The 24,644-nt window shown below is 39.8% G+C and overlaps 1 protein-coding gene across 1 annotated transcript; it reads left to right on the top strand.

Annotated features, from left to right (window-relative positions):
- Positions 1–15,111: 15,111 nt before the first annotated feature.
- Positions 15,112–17,992, top strand: LOC102928894 (uncharacterized). Its single transcript, XM_076574775.1, has 2 exons — positions 15,112–15,694; positions 16,031–17,992. Exon 1 carries the CDS (start codon positions 15,193–15,195, stop codon positions 15,577–15,579), a length of 387 nt encoding a protein of 128 aa, XP_076430890.1. The 5' UTR covers positions 15,112–15,192; the 3' UTR covers positions 15,580–15,694; positions 16,031–17,992.
- Positions 17,993–24,644: the final 6,652 nt, after the last annotated feature.

Below are 24,644 nucleotides of genomic sequence, written 5' to 3'. Positions count from 1 at the left end.
TAGTTAGAAGAATGAGGCAAAAGCAAAACAAATAAATTGTAAAGTTAAACTCAGAAGTAGAGCTGTGATTCATGCAGACAGAGCCTGGATCTGAGGTCTTGTTTCTTACAACATAATGTTTTCTTCTTGATAACCTGTTGCATTGTGAATCACAACTGACCCCACAGTCCATTGCGATTGAACTCTTGGTCCCACCTGAAAAAAATATTCTCAGAGGTAATAGAACTTTGTAAATTGTAGGAAAAGATGAGAGTATGTCACTATTATTGGTGCTTGAGGCTCTGTCTACCTCCAGTTCTGTAATAGCTTGTAGTTTCTTTGACTGTAGAGTATGAGAAGTGTCTATTCCACACCTCAATCACCAACAAAAGAGTAGAACTTGCTAACATGCCTTTTCTTTTTGGGGGCACATAACAAAACTCTGTTTATTTATTGAATATAGAATGTTATATAAAAACACCAAAAGCTATAAATTACCCAAATAAGACCCACCCCCAAATTTCAAAGCTTTTTGTCTCTAGTAGGTCAGATCACCAAGTGAGAAGGCAAACTGGAAACAAATTTGTTTTAGTCAGAACATTGGAGAACCAGAGAAAGACTATCATGGCTTTTCATCCATGATGGGCCAAAATATTCCTAAATCACTCATCATAATTAAATAGGGCTTTTCTTCTTAAAATAATGCTTTTGTGGTTTCCTGTAACTGTGATGTGAAAACTTTTAATAAAAAATTTGATGCCTTATGATTTGGTGACATTTTTGCATGAGATGAGAGGCATATGTTCTAGTATCTCAAAGTAGTTGTCTGGCAAGAAAGAAGACAATGAGCAGGATAATAGAACAAGAAAGAGGGCAATGAATAATCCTATAGGGTGGACTTTTCTCAACTCCAGAGAAATAACAGGTTCTGACTTTCAAGTCTTCTCTTGGATGTTTGCAAAGGAAATGTGCATCAGAAATAAAGGACAGTTTACTCTTATTTTCCTCTTATAGGTGACAAAATGGAGCCCAGAGAAAGTCAATATGTACTTATGTACTTAAAAGTCACACAGCCCAAGTTAGTTACTCGTCACTGACTGACCCTTTATAAATTGTGTCACAACATGAGGTCTGAGACATTATGGGCAGTGAGAAGAACTTATATCAAGAGAAAATATTGTGTAGTCTCAGTATGTGAGCTATGAGATAAGATAATGGAAAAAAAATATGATGTTTCCAAGGGTATACTTGAAAAAAAAAAGATCCTGTCAACCTCTGCACAGTATAGGCACTCCCTAAGTATCCACTGTACAGATATTCCCAAGATGCCTATACTGCAGGTAATAGAGGAGCTAGGAACTTCAGAGGAAATTGTGGAATGTACTGAACTTATTTTCCTCAGCAAGCCAAGCAGAGCTACCAGTCCTACAATCTTCAAGTCACCACACCTTTAGTCAGAGAGTATCCACTAGGTTACGCATTTTTCCTCTGAATGCTCATCCTACTCCATTTGCCAAAATTTTATAAATTTCCTTCTTCAGTGTCCACTGTCATGCAGACAGAAAAGACTATAGGAGGGCTAACTGTAACAGTTCCTCAGAGCCTCTATTCTGTCTCTCTGGCATTTGACATGTAGAGAATTTTGCCTAAAGACTAAAATTTTAAAAAATCCCAGATTGACATCTAATTGTATTTTGGAGATGCCAGTGCAATGAGATGACCACAAAGAAGAGCAGCAACAGTGGAGAGGAAGCAGCAGAACCTACAAGAGAATCTGTGTGTGCTGCAGAGGGCAGAGCCAGAAAAAGTGACACAAGCATTTTAGAGGAGCTTGGGAAATTGTGATTGGATCCCAGGCATTAGACACTGTGTCATATACGTTGCTGGGATATTGGTTTTGCTTTAATGTGATTGTGACTGTGTAGCAGGAATCTTAAAGTCTTTACTAATAAAACAAACTTGGAGCCAAGTATTGGGGTGAACACTGGAAAATCAGAGAGACAGAACAAGCCACAGCTAACCTCACCTGGCCAACTTCTCTGCTGATCTTGTTTCCTTAGACTGGAAGCCTCTGTGTCCTCATATCCAAATGGCTCTCAGCTGAATTGTGCTGCTCAAAACCTAAAAGCTTAACCAGGCAAATGCTTCTAGTTTCTGGTCCTCACACCTTCTATATCTTTCTGCTTTCTGCCTCACTCCCTGGGATTGAAGGCTTGCTTTCTGGGATTAAAGGCATGTGTCACCACGCCTGGCCATTTCCAATGTGGCCTTGAACTCACAGAGATCCAGAGGGATTTCTACCTCTGGAGTGCTAGGGTTAAAGGTGTGAGTGCCACCATTTTTTAGGCTTTGTATCTAGTGACTGTTCTGTCTCTGACCTCAGATAAGTCTATTAGGGTGCATAATATTTTGGGGAACACAATACCACCACATGACTGGTTATTCCCCTTTGAAGTAAGAAAATGTTTAGCTAAATTTTGATATTTTTCAGGGGCCCACAATCCAGAAATTTCAAGGTTTTAAACAAGAGTTTGTATATTTTATAGGGATTGAACTTTCAATGTGTTAAAAGTTTCAAACACCGTGGGAATTTTAAAGTTATTTGTGTTTATAATATGAGTTCTTGGGGGTAAATGAGAAAGGAAAATTGTGGCTTAGTGTTAATGAATTTGTTGTCAAGATGATAAGGGATCAAATTTTCTGGTTAGGTTTGTATCTACTTTACACAAGCTGAAATCATCTGAGAGCAGGGAACCTCCTTTAATAAAATGCCTATATAAGTTTTGGCTGTAGGCAAAACCATAGAGCATTTTCTTAATTAATGATTGATGAGGGAGGGCCTCTCTGAATAGGGGTGTAGTCATCCCTGTGCTGCTGATGAGTCTAGTTTCTACAAGAAAGCAGACTGAGCAAGGCATGAGGAACAAGCATCCTTCCATGGCCTCTGCATCAGCACCTAGTTCCAGGTTCTTGGCCCCATTTGATTTCCTGTCCTGCTTCCTTTGACAATGAATAATAATATCAAAATATAAACCAATCCCTTTTGTCCTCAAGTTGCTTTGGTCATGGTATTTCATCAAAGCAATAGGAACTCTAACTAAGACAATTGGTGTTCTTCTGGCAGTGATTCTAAGAAATGCTAGAAGACATTCTTCTGTTCCTCAGTGGGTACTGTCACACAGTGCTCTGATCCAGAATTATTGTCACTGCATCTACTCCCAACTCCAATGAGAGCAGGTGCTCACTTGAAGTCCTGAATGGATATCTCACAATCTGTAAAGAGCCTCAGGAAGTGGCAGGTTTCCACAAATGTAAAGCACTATGATTGTGCTTCCCTGAGGGGGCCATCAGAAGAGAAGTCCATGCATAAGATATTTAAAAAATTAATTGTATCTAACCATCCTGACTTTCAAATCAAAATATGTATTTTTGTCATTAGAATCCATTCAGGAATTTAGTGATCAATATCGTATGCCTGATATAACATAGAACCTGGGTGTAAATACAGTCCAGCACTAGGAACAACTGTGGGTGTTGCAGCATTGTGTGAACCTTGTTTAGAGGTGTGGGATTTCTCTCATGTGAATCTTGTTGAACCTCACTGTGAAAACTGAAGTATATTCTGAAGAAAACTACCATATAACGGCAGATTTTTTTATACTAGGTGTGAGCATGCTACTTCCATCAGATGAAATCTCATTCTGTGTGCAAAACAACCAAAGTAGACCTGGTTTTCCATTGTAGTATAAAAGCCCTGGCACAGAATTGGAGGACTGGGAAAAAAGTTTTGCCCTCTTGACAGGCCAGTGTAAGTATGATGAAATGGAAGAGTTCCTTTGAGTAATGGTGTAGCATGAATCTTAAAAGTTCTTATTAATAAAATCAAACCTGTGGCCAGTTATTGTGGTGAAATGCTGGATGGTCAGAGAGACAGACCAAGCCACAGCTAACCTCACATGGCCAACTTTTCAGCTGATCTTGTTTCCTCAGACTGGAAGCCTCAGTGTCCTCATATCCAAATGGTTCTCAGCTGAACTGTGCTGCTCAAAACCTAAAAGCTTAACCAGACAAATGCTTAATCAGGCCAAATGCTTAACCAGGCCAAATGCTTCTAGTTTCTGGTCCTCATGCCTTATATACCTTTCTGCTGTCTACCATCACTCCCTTGGATTAAAGGCTCGCTTTCTGGGACTAAAGGTGTGAGTCACCATGCTTGGCGGTATCCTTGAACAGATGGATTTCTGCCTCTGTAATGCTAGGATTAAAGGCACATGCTACCACTGCCTATTCTAAATATCTAGTGACTTTTCTGTTCTCTGACCCCCGATAAGTTTATTAGGGTACTCAATATTTTGGGGAACACAATACCACCACATAATGGAGCTAAAAATTAGAAGAGAAATATATGTACGACTTTTGGCTACATTTGTGTCCAAAAAGTGACCTCCACATACACTTGGCTTTCCCAGGCAGAACTTAAGTTATATAAGCTGTAGCTTCAGAGAAAGAGAATGGGATTTCTGCTGCTGATAGAAAAATCTGGAGAAATCATCCATTTTGATTGTCTATATCACGGCTTCTGCACAGATATTCTACTTACTTACTGATTTAAAGAAAATGACAATTCAGAATCATTTGATTCCTGTAACACAAAGCTGGAGTTGTGACTCTAAGGGATCAACCACTTGATGATGCCTCAACTTACCCACTTTTACCCTGATAGGCTCAGGGCACATCCTGAATGAAACCCAAGACTGGATGGCTCCATGATTTGTGAAATTGCATATATCTGAAAAGTGAAGACATTCAAACACCTTGAATAATAATACAAAGAGATATGCAATTCTAATCAAACATCAATATTTTGGAGAACATTGCAGTGTATTATACAACAGGCTTCAAAACAAAGATCTACTTGCTTCTGCACCTGAAGGTTGTGTTTATGAGTGTGAAGCATAGAATCTGTAAAAGGATTCTTGACATACGCTGGACATTGTCACATCTTATTGCTTACTGTCATGATGCAGATTAAACTCAGAGCCTTGGCCATAGTCAAATGGTACTAAGGTTCAAATCTAACTATTTTTATTTTTATCAATATTCATATCATGACCATATTATTAGTTTTGTACTTTCAGAAAACAATGTAGAAAGAGGGTTACACTTATTCTTATAGTCATCATGACCAAAAGAATGTATATGTTGATTAAAGGAAGTTGATGTATTTTTTATTTTTATTTGTTTGTTTGTTTGTTTGTTTGTTTGTTTGTTTGTTTGTTTTTTGAGACAGGGTTTCTCTGTGTAGCTTTGTGCCTTTCCTAGAACTCACTTTGTAGACCAGGCTGGCCTCGAGCTCTCAGAGATCTGCCTGGCTCTGCCTCCCAAGTGCAGAGATTAAAGGTGTGCACCACCACTGCCTGGCTATTTTTTCATTTTATTTGAAGTAGAGACATACATGATAAAATTTAAGTCTCTAAAGTAACACTGGCCCATCCTGCTCCGGACTTTCCTTCTGGACAAGAGGTGAGTGCCTGGGCTCAGCCTAGATCCCATCCTTGGGCACCAGCCACTCCAGGGAAGACCTGCCCAACTTGGCCCCAGGTTCTAGCCATCAGGCAGGATCCCTTCTACCTCCACTGGGAAGGCTCCCCTTCTCCATGACACCCAGCAGACCCTGCAATCTTTACGCCCTGTCCCCACTCCCACCTGTCCAAGACTTCAGCCACTTCCTGAGACTTAGAGACCAGCCCCCAGCTCCCATCCTGCCCTGGACTTCCCTTTTGGACAAAAGGACAAGAGATCCCATCCTGCCCTGGACTTCCAGTCTGGACAAGAACTCCCATCCTGCCCCAGACTTCCCATCTAGACAAGACAGAGAGACTTCCTGAATCTGTCAGCTCTGTCGGAACCACAAGGAGATGGGCAGACGTCAAGGCAGAAGTACATACAACAAAATGAAGAGCAATACAGCATCACCAGAATCTAGCCCTCCTCCAAAATCTAGACCTGAACATCAAAAATTAGAAGAAGCAGAAGGAAACAGCCTTATGAATAACATAATGAAGAAGGTAGAGGCTTATATAGAGGAAAAGGCAAACAAAAAATGGGAAGAACACTATAAAAAAACTAGAGGAAAGGACAAATAAAGTAGAAGAAAACAATTAAGCCCTGGAAGAAAACAATAAAGCCCTGAAAGAAAATTATGAAAAAGCAATGAAACAGATGAAGGAAACAGTCCACGACCTGAAAGGGGAAATAGTAACAAATGAAGAAGACACAAACAGAGGGAATGCTGGAAATAGAAAATCTGAGTAAACAAACAGGAACTTCTGATGCAAGTATAACCAACAGAGTGCAAGAGATGGAAGAGAGGATCTCTGGCGTTGAAGATATGGTAGAAGAAATAGATTCATCAGTCAAAGAAAACACTAAAGCCAAAAAAGTCATGACCTAAAATGTCTAAGAAACTTTGGACACCATGAAAAGACCAAACCTAAGAATAATATGGATAGAGGAAGGAGAAGAATACCAACTCAAAGCACAGAAAATATAACCAACAAGATCATAGAAGAAAATTTCCCTAACTTAAAGAAGGAAATGCCTATGAAGATACAAGAAGCCTATAGAACACCAAACAGACTAGACCCCTCAAAAAAGTCCCATTGCCACATAATAATTAAACAACTAAACCTACAGATAAAAGAAAGAATATTAAGAGCAGCAAAGGCCAAAAGCCAGGTGATGTTTAATGGCAAACCCATCAGAATAACACCCAATTTCTCAATGGAGACTTTAAAGCCAGAAGAACCTGGACAGATGTAATGCATCTAAGAGACCATAGATGTCAACCTAGACAAATATATCCAGAAAAACTTTCAATCATCATGGACAGAGAGAACAAGAATTCCAAGACAAACCAGATTTAAACAATACTTATCCACATACCCAGCCCTACAGAAATCACTAGAAGAAAAATTCCAACCTAAAGAAGTCAGATACACCCTAGAAAACACAGGCAATAGATAAAGCCACAGCAGTAAACCCCAAAGAAGAGAAGTACACACACACTACCACCAAAATATAACAAGAATGAACAATCACTGGTCATTAATATCCCTTAATATCAATGGACTTAATTCACCTATAAAAAGACACAGGCTTACAGAATGGATACAAAAGCAAGATCCATCTTTCTGCTGCATGCAAGAAACACACCTCAAATTCAAAGATAGACACTACTTAAGAATAAAAGGCTGGGAAAAGACTTTCCAATCAAATGGTCTTAAGAAACAAGCCGGTGTAGCCATCCTGATATCCAGCAAAATAGACTTCAAACTAAAATCAATCAAAAGAGATCAAGAAGGGCATTACATACTCATCACAGGAAAGATTCACCAAGATGAAGTTTCAATTCTCAACATTTATACCCCAAATACAAGGGCACCCACATATGTAAAAGAAACATTACTAAAGCTTAAACCACATATAAAACCTCACACATTAATGGTGGGAGACTTCAACACCTCACTTTCACCACTGGACAGATCTCCCAAATTGAAACTTAACAGAGAAATAAAGGACTTCACTGATGTTATGACTCAAATGGACTTAATCGATATCTACAGAACATTTCATCCTAACAAAATAGAATATAACTTCTTCTCAGCACCCAATGGAACCTTCTTTACAGTCAACCACATACTTGTTTGGCCACAAAGCAAATCTGAACAGATACAAAACAATTGGAATAACCTCCTGTATTCTATCAGACCACCATGGCTTAAAGTTAGATTTCAACAACAACAAAAACTACAGAAAACCTACAATCTCATGGAAACTGAATAATGCGCAGCTGAATCACCAATGGGTTAAGAAAGATATAAAGAGAGAAATTAAAGACTTCCTAGAGATCAACAAAATGAAGACACCACATACCCAAACTTATGGGACACTATGAAAGCAGTGCTAAGAGGAAAATTCATAGCACTAAATGCCCACATAAAGAAGTTGGAGAAATCTCACACTAGTGACTTAACAGAAAACCTGAAAGCTCTAGAACACGAAGAAGCAAAATCTCCCAGGAAGAACAGATGCCAGAAAATTATCAAAGTGAGAGCTGAAATTAATAAAATAGAAACAAAGAGAACAATACAAAAGATTAATGAAACCAAGACTTGGTTCCTTGAGAAAATCAACAAGATAGACAAGCCCTTATCCAAACTAACCAAAAGACAGAGAGAGAGCATCCAAATTAACAAAATCAGAAATGAAAAGGGGGATATAACAACAGACAATGAGGAAATCCAGAGAATCATCAGGTCATAATTCAAAAACCTCTTATCCTCAACACTGGAAAATCTAAAAGAAATGGATAATTTTCTGGATAAGTATCACATACCTAAGTTAAATCAAGACCAGGTAAACTATTTAAATAGTTCAATAACCCCTAAGGAAATAGAATCAGTCATTAAGAGTCTCCCAACCAAAATAAGCCCAGGACCAGATGGTTTCAGCTCAGAATTCTACCAGATCTTCAAAGAAGAGTTAATACAAATACTCTTTAAATTGTTCCACACGAGACTTGGTTTTGAAGAAGAGCTGGTTCCAGCAGTCTTGTGTGGTGTGCTGTGACTCCTGCTTCAGTGAGCGAGGGCATGGACTGTTGGAGACCGACTCTGGACAGCGGTGTCTTGAACCTTGTGTTACCTGCCACGATTTATCAAGCCTCGTGTAAATAGGAGGCTTTTAGTCTAACCTAGAAATGTAGGATTAAATAAACCTCTTTAAATCAGCTAGCTGCAGGGGCCTGGGACCAAAGCGACCTCCTGCTGACCCTCCTTAGGAATTTTCTTTGTCCTCTCCTCACTCCTGCTCCCCCTCCCTACCTGAAGCCCTGTTTATAAGCTCTAACACCCAGTCAATAAACTGAGGCCTTGACGCAACTCAGACTGCTTTGTCTTTCTTCACGCGCTTGGTCTCCTTTCCCTCTCGCCCCCCATTGATTCACAGGTGGTCCCTCCTCCAGACCCTCGAATAACCTGGCCTGCTGGACGGGTCAAGTGGCGCCTGAACGTGGGGCTCGAGGCACGGCGACTCACTACTGGACTGCAAAGAGAAAACGGGGTCTGGCCAGACTCACTAGGGTAGAGGTGCCCCAACAGCATCACTCGTGCGCCGTGGGCAGCCTTGAGGTAAGTGCCGTTCATCAATCAATGGGTAAAGTACTCTCTAAAGAGGCTTTCTTCATTAAGGAAATGAAGATTTCAGGGAGAGGGGAATAAGAGTCAAAAAGAAAGAAAAAAAAAAGATTTAATTAAGTTTTTCTATTTTGTGGAAGAAAAATGTCCCTGGCTGGTTATTAATGGCCCGGGCATCCACCCTTTGACGTGGGAATAAAGTTGGAAAGGATATCAGTAACTTACTTAAGGACTGAGAGAACATCCTCGATGCATTTTTTAGTTTCTATGGAGTAATCAGAGATGTTTTAAAGAATTCAGAAAAAAATAGTAGGGTGTCACATCTTCTGGCACTTGCTGAGGACCTATTAAACGATGTGTCCGTCCCAGAAAACGGTAAGAGTGAGGTTGCCACAAATCACATTGAACAAAAGACCAAAAGACCCCACCGTGACCCTCAAGGGTCTAGAGGTTTATTGACATCTACCGGTAAGAGCGCTCTCTGTCTTGTCTCTGTCTCTGTCTTGTCTCGTTAAGTTTTGTGCCAGTCGACTGATTTGTACTTTGCAGGCTCTCACTGGGACAGACGTGTCCGGACAGTGATCCTGGGAGGGAAAGAGAGACGTCTCATTCCCTGATTTGGGCAAGGGACCCCCTAGTCCCAAGCCATTTGGGGCCACCTCAGAGGTGACCATTTGATTTTAGGAGTCTCCTCCAGGGAGTGCTTAGGAGAGGAGCATCTTTGGGTACCTTTCCCCATGGTGGGAGGAAGTGCTACTTTGTATTTTGTCCCGGGAAATTGTTAGAGACATTTTGTGGGGTTTTTTTGTATGTTTTATTGTGGTCATTGTTACTTTACACTCTGTTTCTCTTCCAAGAAATAAGGTACATGTCTGACTGACAGGGATGTGAAAGCCCCCTGATGTCTGTTTGATCTGGATTGTTTTTGGTGTGATTGAGCCTGGAGGGTCACTCTCCACAGAGCACATCAGGCTGTCATTGTTCTTGGAGCTTTGTTGGTTGTCTCGTTGGGGCAAAGTTTTTCTTTCGTGTGCCCTTGGTCTTGTGTGTAGTGTGTTAACTGTTCTCATTGTTGACTTGACTGTGACGGACGCTATGGGACAGTCCCCTTCTTCTCCACTAGACCTTTGCCTAGCCCACTGGAGGGATGTGCGAGCCACAATCGAGGGGCTTGCTTGCTGTGAGTGAGGCCATCATCATCTCAGTGCTGATGTGCCGGTACTTGGATTGTCTGTGTAAATGACATCTGTTTCTGCTACTCACCTCCCTTATTTTTCTGGGGAGAAGGAAAGAGAGGCACAGCAAGGGCCACCTCCCTCCCTCCCTAGCTCTCTTGCTATCAGGACTGCAGGCAGCTGGCTGCTCCCACGAGGGTTGGGGTGCGTGCTCTCAGTACAGGCAGGCTAAGATTCTCATGTCTTGCTCTGGACAGGACAATGGCTGCCTGCAACTGACAAAACTGTGTGAACACTGAACAGAGAATCTGACTTTAGTCAGAGGAGTTAACAAAAACTTTTTTTTTCAGGAACACTGGCAGCCAAGGACATAATTTATGACCACTGCTCCCCCTCCCTTCCTTTACTATGATAACTTCAAAGTCTCTTCTGCCAGCCAGGAATTTCTCTTGTTAACCCTTCTCTGTCCTGATTGCGAAACCTCGGTAACCACCCCCCCCCCAACTTCATCCCCTACAGACAAAGAGAAGCTAAAACCAGGATTCTTAAATGTAGATAAGAACTTAGACGCCTTTTTCCAGGTGGCTTTATCAACTACAGAAACTTAAGAAAACACAGAGTTAGGATATACGACCATCTGGCAGAGACTAAGTGGTCATAAAACATCCCAAACTCCCCAAACTCCCCAAACCCAGGAGACAGCTCATAAAACTCCTAAACACGGTCGCTAAACAAACGAGAAATAAAGATAATATAATAAACTACTGATATGAACCTAAAAGAGGGATGTGGGCGGTGGGAGATGAATTATGTGGTCTGTGCTAGCCTCACAAAGAAAGGTGCAAGCTCCTTCCAACCTCCCTGCTCTCTGTGAGAGGTTTGGAATGAGCTCCCCCTGCCTAGGCTTGTAAACTTCATTTGTATAAACCTTGCTTTTGCATTCTGTACCTGAGGTCTCCAGTGGCTTCTTTGGGGATGCGATCTGGGCATAACACTGATATTGCTTGATAAAGAAATGTTAAATTACCAGTTCAAGATACTAGGAAAATTATGCTTTTGTTTCTACAGGAAAAGTAAAAATTTACATGGGTTTTGGTCATTTGAGTTCAATGTGTTACAAATACTTGCCATCATTTAAGAAAATTGGTTTCAAATTATTGTTGGTTAAAATAAAAGTTTAAATAAATGATTTTTTGACTTGAGGAAACAGTTTAAGATATAAAAATTTAAAGGCTTAAACATGTCGTGAGGGTTTAAAAAAATTATAATAAAACTTTAAGGTCTAACTTTAAAGTTTAAGTAAACATGTTTCAGATTTCTTTTTCTTGCTATTCTGCTGTTACATGGAGACTCCAAAGGGTCATAGTTTTAAAAATGTCTGTCTATTCTACAGGTATAAATGAAAATGTGGCCACATGTATGTTTGGTTTTGAATGTCTGAGTTTGCATGCATGTCCTTCTGTGTTAAGGAATACAAGTTAATACTAGTCATCTGGCTATCCAGATACTAGTTTAAAGCATAAACAGTTCTATTTAAATAAAAACAAACTGAGAGGTATATTTGACTAATATATCTATAGGAGAACAAATTAGCCTGGTCATTATTACCAAACTTAGAGATATTTTCAAGATTAGGCCTAGATTTGTTTGGCTCAGATACATTTAATAGATAATGGTCCTCAATCCTGTCAATGATCTGATGAATATGACATTTAAATTATTTGATTAAAAACTTACTATCAGAAACAGAGACTCCTAGCTCCCCAGTTCCTAGCAATGACTCCCAAGGTCTCCAAAGAAGATATGGAATGACAAAAAGATGCCACCTGAATTGTGAACGACACTGACCACAGGGCAAGATGCCCCAGTGCAACGCCTGCCTCCAGGACCCAGCCCAGATTATGGACAAGTAGTAGGACACTGTCAGTCTTCCGTGTCCCTATTCCACAGAAAAGGTACTCTGCCTTATGGGCTTGATGGTGGTAGATGATTGATGTTGTTCTGACTGGTACCTCCAACGCTATAGAGACCTGGGTAGGGATTGATCACTGTAATTTATAGGATTGGAAGCTTCTTGGTCTGCACTCAGATATAGTTTATCCTTCTCAGATTTCTGACAGTACTGATGGCTAGGCTAGCTCTAACTTTGTCAGCATGGCAGCATCAACCAGATCTTTCTGGAAGGCCATAGCTAGCTTGTAAGCTCACTTTTAAAAAAATGTTCTAATGTAAAAATTTAAATAAATCATAAAGGTTCGGGTATGAGTCTAAAATAAGATATGTTTCAGATTACTCTCCTGTTCTATGGTTCAGAGCTTAACATTTAGGAGTCCTGATGAGCTGGTAGAGCAATGACCACTTACTGTTCAGTCACAAGCTCAACATTTTGGATTTGTTTTAGATGTCATATAGATATGTCTAATGTAAGCCTAAAAGTGCTTTTCACCAGGCTTAAAATCTCTGTCCAACTTACACCTGGCTTTCTGGACAGAAGTAAAATGCCCAAATCTGTAGTTCTTGTTGGGACTCAAAGGTATAAGTCTACTTCTGCTGTTTTACAGATACCCATTATCTGCTTTGTCTACAATATGGATTTCAGTACAGACTGGTAATACTAATGTATCTAAAACTTTTATGTCATTCTGCAAAAAGGCCTCAAAGGATCAAAAGAGTCGTAAAAACATAGACCCACTCCACAGAGGTCGAAAGAACCCCAGATAAGTATTCCTAAAGATGGTATTTTTCCTCTCTCCTGGTCTTGGGATTACTGCTTTTTACTAAGGGTATGGACCTAAGGTTTCAAATAAGTTCATAAATTTTAACCTCTGTTTCTAGTTTAAATCTGTCTCAACAGATTTCTACTTGGCTGGCAGACACCTCCAAGTTTCAGTTGCTGACTCCACTGCTCCAGATGACTGTGGACTCCGGACGTGCTAAAGGCTAACGTGGACCAGCCCAGCTAACATGATTCTTCTCTGTCCCTATGGGGTCAGGCAGCTACATGCTACTGACAAATGCCCCCTGCCCAGTCTCTGACCAGCTTTTCAGCCTTTTGGGGGAGGGGCCCTAATAACGACGCCCCAATGCCAGCTTGAAGCAGTTCCAGAAGAGAATACATCGTCCCATTTTCCTTGTTCAGAAAAGGCTAAAATGCTGGGTCAAAAGAAAACTCCCTGACATAGAGACAAGATGGCTAATTGTACATGAACTATGCATGGCCATTACAGGCCATGAGTTACTAAAATAGGCCATAAGGTACCTAATGCAATACCATAATTTTAAGATTAAAATTTGCCAAATAAAAAATGGGGGAGTGAAAGCCCTTCAGGCTTACACCCCCAAGCCTCAGGAAAAGAGAAAACTTCAAGCACCAGGAAATGAGAAACTAAAAATCTAGTTCCAAGAGCAACCTGACTTAGCCATTGTTCAATCTCCCCTGCAACCATATAACAATGTAAAGAGATTTCTGTTAAGAGATGTGCTCGACTGTGACTGGGATAGTTGCAGGTGTTCCAGGAAGGACCACTGTGACCTTTGTGTAAACTCCACTCCCACCTTGATACCCCCCCCCCTTGAGGTTTCAGGAAAAATGTACCTGTTGATGCAAATTAACCGTCTGTGATCACTCTGTACCCAGACCATGATCTTGTGAAACGAAATTGTGTGGGAATTGTAATCTTGTGTGTTTTTCCTTTATTATCCTTTATGGGGCTTCAGTAAGATGCGGCTCTTGCTCTTAGGAGCAGGGTTTGCCCTCCTATATAAAAGCTTTAAAGAATCCCCTTGGCTTTCTACCCTGATCCCCACCCTCCTGGACCCCTGATTATTTTCCTTCTCCTTCTCATTACCTTTGGTCCCTGGGCCTTTCAGCGGTTGACTTGGTTTATCAAAAATCAGATTGATTCGGCTTTACCACAACACGTCTCGATTCATTATCACAGAGTAGATTCCTAGGAGGCCAGCCAGGAGCCCCATCAAGGACTCAGATTCAGTGTCCTAAAGCCCTAACGTCCCCATGGTCTTGCTAGAGAGTACTCAATGACGGGAATAGTACAGGGCCCACGCAGGAGACAACAGTGTACAGAGGTCGTTGAGACCGGCTCAACATGGCACCTGCCATGCGTGGGAGTCCCCCTGTATAGCCTAAGACAGAGGCTCTCTCGGACCTCCGCAACCCTGATCACATGGACGTGGTCCATTTTTGAGAAAAGAGGGGGAACTGTTGGAGACCGACTCTGGACAGCGGTGTCTTGAACCTTGTGTTACCTGCCACGATTTATCAAGCCTCGTGTAAATAGGAGGCTTTTAGTCTAACCTAGAAATGTAGGATTAAATAAACCTCTTTAAATCAGCTAGCTGCAGGGGCCTGGGACCAAAGCGACCTCCTGCTGACCCTCCTTAGGAATTTTCTTTGTCCTCTCCTCACTCCTGCTCCCCCTCCCTACCTGAAGCCCTGTTTATAAGCTCTAACACCCAGTCAATAAACTGAGGCCTTGACGCAACTCAGACTGCTTTGTCTTTCTTCACGCGCTTGGTCTCCTTTCCCTCTCGCCCCCCATTGATTCACAGGTGGTCCCTCCTCCAGACCCTCGAATAACCTGGCCTGCTGGACGGGTCAATGGACAAGCTGGGAAAACTTGACTCGACAAGGTTTCTCTGTGTAGCCTTGGTAGTCATGAAAGGGCATCTGTACACCAGGCTGACCACTAACGCAGACATTCCCCTATCTCTGGTTCTCAAGTCCTGGGATTAAAGTGACCTACGATGATGTGCATATTGGTTTCACTTGGGAAGAGTCGACTTTGCTGGATCCTTCACAGAAGAATCTCTGGAAAGATGTGATGCTGGAGACCTACAGGAACATCACTGCTATAGGATACAGTTGGAAAGACCATAATATTGAAGAATTTTGTCAAAGCTCTAGAAAACATGAAAGGTATGAAAGAAGACAAACTGGAGAGAAACTTTCTGTATATACTCAGTATGGTAAAGACTCTGCATATGATATTCAGCATCAAAAGCATAAAAGATCACATCCTGGAGAGAAACCTTATGAATGTAATCAGTGTGGTAAAGCCTATGCACATCACAGTACACTTCAAATTCATAAAAGAACACATACTGGAGAAAAACCCTATGGTTGTAATCAGTGTTGTGAAGCCTTTGCTTATCAAGGTGCTCTTCAATTACATAAAAGAACACATACTGTAGAGAAACCTCATGAATGAAATGAATGTGGTAAAGCCTTTCATTATCACAGTCATCTTCAAGTACATAAAAGAACACATACTGGAGAGAAACCCTATGAATGCAATGAATGTGGTAAAGACTTTGGTTATCACAGTGTTCTACAGTTACATATAAGAAAACATACTGGAGAGAAACCCTATGAATGTAGTGAATGTGGTAAAGCCTTTGGTCATCCCAGTGCCTTTTAGGTACATAAAAGAACACATACTGGAGAGAAACCATATGAATGTAGTGAATGTGGTAAAGCTTTTGATTATCACAGTAGTCTTCAAGTACATAAAAGAACACATGCTGGAGAGAAACCATATGAATGTAACCAATGTGGTAAAGCCTTTGAACAACATGGTGTTCTTCAATTGCATAAAAGAACACATACTGGAGAAAAACCCTATGGTTGTAATCAGTGTTGTGAAGCCTTTGCTTTTCAAGGTGCTCTTCAATTACATAAAAGAACACATAATGTAGAGCAACCTCATGAATGTAATGAATGTGGTAAAGCCTTTCATTATCACAGTAATCTTCAAGTTCATAAAAGAACACATACTAGAGAGAAACCCTATGAATGTAATCAATGTGGTGAAGCCTTTGCACAACAGGGTGCTCTTCAAGTGCATAAACGAACACATACTAGAAAGAAACCCTATGAATGGAATCAGTGTTGTAGAACCTTTGCATATCATAGTAGTTTTCAATGGCATAAAAGAACACACACTGCCAAGAAACCCTATTAATGTAATCAATGTGGTAAAGCCTTTGCTTGTCACAATGCTTTTCAAGTGCATAAAAGAATATATACTGGAAAGAAACTCTATGAATGTAATCATTGTGGTAAAGCCTTGGTATGTCACATTGCTCTTCAAAGACATAAAAGAACACATGCTGGAGAAAAACCATATGAATGTATTTAGTGTGGTAAAGCCTTTGTACAACACAGTTATCTTCAAGGACATAAAAGAACACATACTGGAGAGAAAATTTATGAATGTAAATAGTGTAGCAAACCCTTTGCATGTCATAGTAATGTTCAAGTACATAAAAGAAGTCATACTGGAGAAAAACCCTATGAATGTAACAATGTGGCAAAACCTTTGTATAACAGAGCATACTCTTCAAGTACATAAAAGAACACCTACTAGAAAGAAATCCTATGAATGTTATTAATATCTTAAAGCCTAGCCACAATACATGGTAACCTTATAACTGTACAATGTCTAGTGTGTAATTGGTCTCTTAATGCCTTTGAATATAACAGTAGACTTAGGAGATATGAAAGATCTCATAGTAAAATGAATCTAAATATATATGAATTGGTATGATCTTTAGTCAACATAAGGCTTGAGGTTGGATGTGGCTTGTTCTGTTTCTATCATCTTTCAATATTTACTCCAAATACTGGTGCCGTGTTTGTTTTTATTAATAAGACATTTTGAAATTTGTCTATATCTGGTGCCCAACTTATGTACAAATTCAAGTAAAAGCTACTTTCCTATGGCCTTGCAGGCCCCAGTGAAATCCTGAGGTGCATGGGGCTGGTTGTGGTGGTGCATGCTGGTAGGATTTGCTGACAGAGGCAGAAGCAGGGAGATCTCAAGTTCAAGGCCAGCCAGTGAGGCTTGTTGTGGAGAAGCTGTGGCTGGGCCAGGCTACAAATGGTACTGGTGGGACCATGGAGGTGGTGGCTTCTGCTTCAAGTTGCCAGCTGCTTCTCATCATGTTGGTGGTGATGGCAACACTGCTACTGGAGACAAAGTCTTTACTGCTGCTTGTTCAGAGAACAATCGCCACGACCATCTTGTTACAAGAAAGCATTAACAAAGGTCAGTTTGGAGAAATTTGGTGAGGCAAGTCGAGGGGAGAAATTGCTGTGAAGATATTCTCTTCTAAGGAAAAACATTTGTGTTTCAGAGAGACAGACATTTATCAGACTATGATTGCTCCAAACCACAGAGGAGGCAAAAAAAAAAATTTTGCCGGGATCCATGACCATGCCTAAAAGCAACTTTGAAATCTTCAAAAGGATGACGGAATCCAACAATGATGATTACAAATGGAATATAATAAAGCCAATAAGCTTATTATCACCACCTAATGATATGCTTTGGACTACAAACTTCTCAGTACAATTTTGAGATGGCTATCTGAGATGATTCAGCTTCACAGACTACTCAAATTCCCATTATGCAGAGACTGGAAAAATAATACAGGACTTGACAATTAACCCAAATATTTTCATTTCAGAAATCTGTAAAGATATCTTCACCACTAGACAGCAGGAAGTATTTTTAAGAATACAACACCCACATTCCCAAGAAGTGGGGTGGGTGGTTTTTTGGTCATTTAAAGACTTATGGGTATGGTCATTTTCTGTGATGATTGGTTACAAAATGTTGATCCATTGTCAAAACAAAAAATTAAAAAAAGGAGATTAGATACAGGGTTCTTGTTTAAAAAAAAAAACTAAAGAAAAAGAACAAAGGATAGAGAAAAGGGTAGATTGTTGAATCTACTCTGAAAAGAAAAAAAGTGAAGATATAGAAATCATAAGATAAAAGGTTGATTTTTGAATCTACTCAAAAAAGAAAAAAGAAAGAATATGGATCTTATATAATAAAAAGTTTATTAAATATACTTTTAAAAAGGAAATACTTGTTTTAAATAGGTTAATCTGAGGAAGTGTTGTCAAAAAGCTGAATAGCATATAAGGCATACACACCAGGAACTAGAATGTTTTTAAGCTTATAGGCTTTTGAGCAACCAGTTCAGCTGAGATCCATTTGAGTAAGGACTCAGAGGCTTCCATTTGGAGGAAACAAGATCAGCTGAGAAGTTGACAATGTGATGCTGGATGTGGCTTGTTTTGTTTCTCTGATCTTTCAGCATTCACCCCAATACCTGGCTCTGGGTTTGTCTTTATTAATAAGACCTTTGGGAATTTATATAAAAAGGTTATTTATTCTGGAGACAAAAATTGACACATGTCAATAATCTGTTCAAGATTTATGGTATCAATAATTATGATGTCCTTTATTTTGTTTACACCTGGACAATTAAATGGACAAAAGGCTTATAAATTTAAATGATAAGGTAACCCTCTTTGATTTCATGCATCTCTTCAATTACATGAGATAATGAATCCAGATACAAAATCCAGTTCATAGATATGTACCATTTCCTTGTCTGCTTCTTTGATGAAACATCATGTCTAAGTGAACTAAAAAAAGTATTTAATTTGGCTCTTGGTTCCAGAGCAATACATGAACCCTGTGAAAGTGGTATGGAAACAAGTATCAGACATGGCAGCTAAAGTTGGAGGCTAAGAATTCACATCTTTTACCTGCAACATAAGAAGAAAGTGTAAATTGGAAATGCTGTGCAGATGAAGATTCTCAGGCCAACCCCAGTGGCATATTTCATCCAGCAAGGAAGCATTTCCTAAATCTTCCAAAATGGTATCAAAGACTGAAAAGGATTGATTTCTCTGACTTCAATGCTTGCTTTTTGTTACATGAACCAATTCATGATGGAGAAAATCTCTGTAACTTTTTAGATGCATGAACACTCTTGTGACAGGAATTACATAGTAAAACATTCATGAATGAATATGAGTTTAAAGATTTGTTTTCATTTTAATTATGCAATGTCTGTGTGTCTTTGTGTGTGTATGTGTAGGTGCATTCTGGTTTCCAAGAAGGTAACACCCTTGGAGCTTTTGTAGCAGTAATTACTGGAAGTCACCTGGACCACCAGACCTTGGTCCAGGGAATGAACTTGTATTAGAGGCTTTGCCATGTCTCTATCCCTGTCAATATTATAAAGCTCTTTCATATCATCTTGATTAAGACTTTAGACAACAGTTGTTTTCAGTTTCAAGGAAAAAAATATTTCAAGTCCTTTTAATTGTAGCCTTGAAGTAAGTAAATTATTAACCAAATTCACTAAAGACTGACATGAAGACCACATTGTATCTTCTATTTTGCCACATTTGTGGTAGATATTGAAGTGTGGGATATGTGTGACAATCCAATTAATGACATTGATTTTGTGTACCTTATATTCCTTCTATGGCTTTTTTTCATTTTTTTTGCCTTCAGTTAGTGAGAATTACCTGCTGCAATGTATAGACTAGGATGGCTATCACCTAAGTGTTCCATTTTTCTTTAAATGTCACACAGTATGTGATAATACTTTTCAAGTAAGGGTGTCTGGGAAAGGATGGCAGATTTTAATTCCTGGTTTTATTTTTCATAATTTTTCACAAATTCCCTTGAAATGTTTGTTATCCAGCCTGGCTTGAATGTCAGTATTTTGTCATGAATACATTAGAAATTGTGACAATTCTTGTGTGTCAGTCTCCTGAGTACAACTCTAAGTAGCACTGTGAAATGCTCTTTATGCTCTGAATGTGTTGCTCAGATTGGTTAATAAATAAAGTGCTGATCGGACAATGGCCAGGTAGCAAGAATAGACAGGATAAAGAGAGAGGAAAATTCTGGGAAGAGGAAGGCTGAGAGAGAGATGCCAGCCTGCCATACAGGGAATAGCATGTAAAGGCAACAAGTGAAGCCATGGAACATGTGGTGACTTACAGATTAATCAAAATGGGTTAATTTAATATATTAGAAATGGATAACAAGGAGCCTGCCATGGCCATACAGTTTATAAGTAATATAAGCATCTGAGTGATTATTTTATAAGTGAGCTGCAGGACTGTAGGGGCTAGGTGGGACCCGGAAAAATACAATGTTCGAGCTCACTGTGAGGCTCGAACCCATAACCCTGGGATTAAAGGGTAGATGATGTGCTCCCAAATATTATTGTTTTGACAAAATATTTTAAATATGTTAATGGTAAAATTCTTAATACAGAATATAAGAAACATTAAATATTTCATGTATGTATTGAAAGAAACCTTTTCATCAATCTGAAAAGGATATTAATTTAAGTTAATCAGTAATCAACTGTATATTTCACAATATAATTTGATACCATATATATTTGTAGTTCCATGTATCTTCATGTCCTCATCTGTTATCCATTTGGCACAGCAACATCTAAAGGAATTATCCAGTGATGCCACATAATGTAGTAATAGTGAGATTTACTTTATATTTTTTCTTAGTGTGTGTGTGTGTGTGTGTGTGTGTGTGTGTGTGTGTGTGTGTGTGTGTGATTTAGGCCAGTCACAACTGTATAGAATAGAGGACAACTTTATGGGGTCTACTTTTGTCCATCTTCATATGGTGATCCCAATAAGGTCAAAGCTTTGCACAACACAGACAATAATAACAGAGCTGTCTCATTGGTGCTCAGATCAGATTAGTTGAAACATTAAATCTTTAAAATATTGTTTTGGGGGTAGTAAACATGTTTTCATTGATATATAATGGAAAATAAGGGAAATTGAACAATAAATCTTATTTGGGAATGAAAAACAATTGTTCTACACAATAGAAACAAAAAGATCATTACCAAACTTCTTTTATGAGATTACAATTACCCTGGTTCCTAAGCCAAACAAGGAAACAACAAAGAAAGAGAATTACAGACCGATCTCCCTCATGAACACTGATGCAAAAATACTCAATAAAATACTGGCAAACAGACTCCAAGAACTCATCAGAACAATTATCCACCATGATCAAGTAGGCTTCATACCAGGGATGCAAGGGTGGTTCAACATAGGAAAGTCCATCAATGTAATACACTATATAAACCTACTCAAAGAAAAAAAAACACATGATCATCTCACTAGATGTAGAAAAGGCACTTGAAAAATCCAACACCCCTTCATGATATAGGTCTTGGAGTGATCAGGAATACAGGGAACATACCTACACATAATAAAGGCAATTTACAGCAAGCCAACAGCCAACATCAAATTAAATGGAGAGAAACTCAAAGTGATTCCACTAAAATCAGGAATGAGGCAAGGCTGTCCGCTCTCCCCATACTTATTCAATATAGTACTTGATGTTCTAGCCAGAGCAATAAGACAACATAAGGAGATTATGGGGATACAAATTGGAAAGGAAGAAGTTAAGCTTTCCCTATTTGAAGATGACATGATAGTATACTTGAGTGACCCCAAAGATTCAACCAAGGAACTGATACAGCTTTTAAACACCTTCAGCAACATAGCAGGATACAAGATTAATTCAAGAAAATCAGTAGCCCTTCTATATAAAATTGACAAATAGGCTGAAAAGGAAATCAGAGATACACCACCCTATACAATAGCCAAAAATGATACAAAATACCTTGGGGGTAACTCTAACTAAGCAAGTGAAGGACCTATATGACAAGAACTTTAAGTCCCTGAAAAAAGAAATTGAAGAAGATGTCAGAAAATGGAAAGATCTCCCATGCTCATAATGAGGCAGGATTAACATAGTAAAAATGGCAATCTTACAAAAAGCAATCTACAGATTCAATGCAATCCCCATCAAAATACCAACACAATTCTTCACAGACCTGGAAAGAATAATATTCAACTTCATATGGAAAAACAAAAATCTCAGGATAGCCAAAAGATTCCTGTACAATAAAACAACCTCTGGAGGCATCAAGATCCCTGACCTCAAGCTCTACTATAGAGCTACAGTAATAAAAACAGCTTGGTACTGGCATAAAAACCGACATGTGGACCAATGGAATCGAATTGAAGACCCTGACATTAATCCACACACCTATGGACATATAATTTTTGACAAAGAAGCCAAAAGTGTACAATGGAAAAAAAAAAGCATTTTCAACAAATGGTGCAGGCAAAACTGGATGTCAATGTTTAGAAGGCTGCAAATAGATCCATATCTGTTACTGTGCACAAAACCAAAGTCCAAGTGGATCAAAGACCACAACACAAATCCAGCTACTCTGAACCTGCTAGAAGAGAAAGTAGGAAGTAGTCTTGAACACATTGGCATAGGAGATCACTTCCTAAATATAACACCAGTAGCGCAGACACTGAGAGAAACAATCAATCAATGGGACCTCTTGAAACTGAGAAGCTTTTGTAGAGCAAAGGACATGGTCAACAAGGCAAAGCGACAGCCTACAGAATGGGAAAAGATCTTCACCAACCCCACATGTGACAGAGGACTGATATCCAGAATATATAAGGAACACAAGAAATTAGACATCAAAACGACCAAGAGTCCAATTGAGAAATGGGCTATAGAACTCAACAGAGAATTTTCAACAGAGGAAACTCAAATGGCTGAAAGACATTTAAGGAATTGTTCAACATCCCTAATCATCAGGGAAATGCAAATCAAAACAACTCTGAGATACCACCTGATGCCTGTCAGAATGGCTAAGATCAAAAACACTGAAGACACTTTATGCCGGAGAGGATGTGGAACTAGGGGAACTCTCCTCCACTGTTGGTGGGAATGCAAGCTTGTACAACCACTTTGGAAATCAATATGGCGCTTTCTTAGAAAATTGGGAATCAATCTCCTCCAAGATCCAGCTATACCACTCTTGGGCATATACCCAAGAAATGCTCAATCATACCACAAGAGCACTTGCTCAGCTATGTTTATATCAGCATTGTTTGTAATAGCCAAAACCTAGAAAAAACCCAGATGCCCTTCAACTGAAGAATGGATAAATAAATTGTGGCACATATACACAATGGAATACTACTCAGCAGAGAAAAACAATGACATCATGAGGTTTGCAGGCAAATGGATGGATCTAGAAAAAAATCATCCTGAGTGAAGTAACCCAGACTCAGAAAGACAAATATGGTATGTACTCACTTATAGGAGGATACTAGATGTGGAACAAGGATGACTGGATTGCTACTCACATCACCAGGGAGGCTACTAGGAAAACAGGACCCCAAGAATGACACGGAGATCACCCAATGACAGAAAAATGGATGAGATCTACATGAACAGCCTGGATATGAGTGGGAGCAATGAATGGCGAGGTTCGAGGGAAAGAGAGCAGGAGATCCCAGCTGGATCAAGAACAGAGAGGGAGAGCAAGGAATAGGAGACCATGGTAAATGAAGACCATATGAGAACAGGAAGAAACAAAGTGCTAAAGAGGCCCACAGAAATTCACAAAGATACCCCTGTGGTGGTATTCTAATTGTACTGAAATGTGATTTTGATTGTATGTTAATAAATAACGTTGCCCGGGGGTCAGAGCTATTAGAGCCATAGCAAGAGTGTGGCGGTGGTGGCACAAGCCTTTAATCCCATAGATCTCTGTGTGTTCAGGGATACAGCCAGCATTGGAGACATATGCCTTTAAGACCTAGGGGGCTGTACATTCAGACAGTGATGAGGCAGTCATTTGTTTGGGTTTACAACCAATGAGAAGGCAGAACAACATACTATAAAAGAAACGAACAGACAGGATATAGCTCTCTTTTTCGGGAAGCTGGGACACTGCAGGCGGAAGGGTGAGATTTTAGCTCTGAGCTCTGACTTCTCGGCTTTCTCTTTTACATTGTTTCTGTGTTTCTTATTTAATAAGATGGTTGGTTACATCATTATCTGGCACCCAACGTGACAAGAATCCATTAAAAACCGCTTGGCTTGGCGGCAGGTCCACTTTCCCTCAAGGGCAGCAGGCGGCGGCAGGCGGCAGTCGGCTTTCTAGTCCGAACTCCGGCTTCTTAGCCCGGGCCTAGGTCTGTGAGCAGCTTGCTTAAAGCCGGGGCTACAAACAACTCAGACCTGCCCTGCCGAACAGGGCCCTGCCTGTAAGCCAACGCACGTGGTCGGAGCTTAAGGAAGCCAGACCCAAGCCTTGACTCAGCACAAGAGGGAACACGTGGCTGGATTTAAGCTTTAGCCGGCTATGCTTTCTTGTGCATTCTCTCTCTCTCTCTCTTTTCTCTCTCTCTCTCTCTCTGGATTTACACCTGGGACACTAGGTGGCTGCTTTGAAAATCCCCTTGGATTTCTACTGTTCTATGCAGATTTGGTAAGTCATAACATATCAGATATTTTAAAGGAAACTATCTAAAAGAGAATTTTTTTCCACATTAAAAAACAAATGGGTTTTATGTGTACATTGGAAAAAA

Source organism: Peromyscus maniculatus, chromosome 6 (assembly GCF_049852395.1).
Source record: "Peromyscus maniculatus bairdii isolate BWxNUB_F1_BW_parent chromosome 6, HU_Pman_BW_mat_3.1, whole genome shotgun sequence".
In the NCBI taxonomy this organism is placed as follows: Eukaryota; Metazoa; Chordata; class Mammalia; order Rodentia; family Cricetidae; genus Peromyscus; species Peromyscus maniculatus.
The sequence above is the reverse complement of the archived record's forward strand: the minus strand, read 5'-3'. Positions and strand labels throughout refer to the sequence as shown.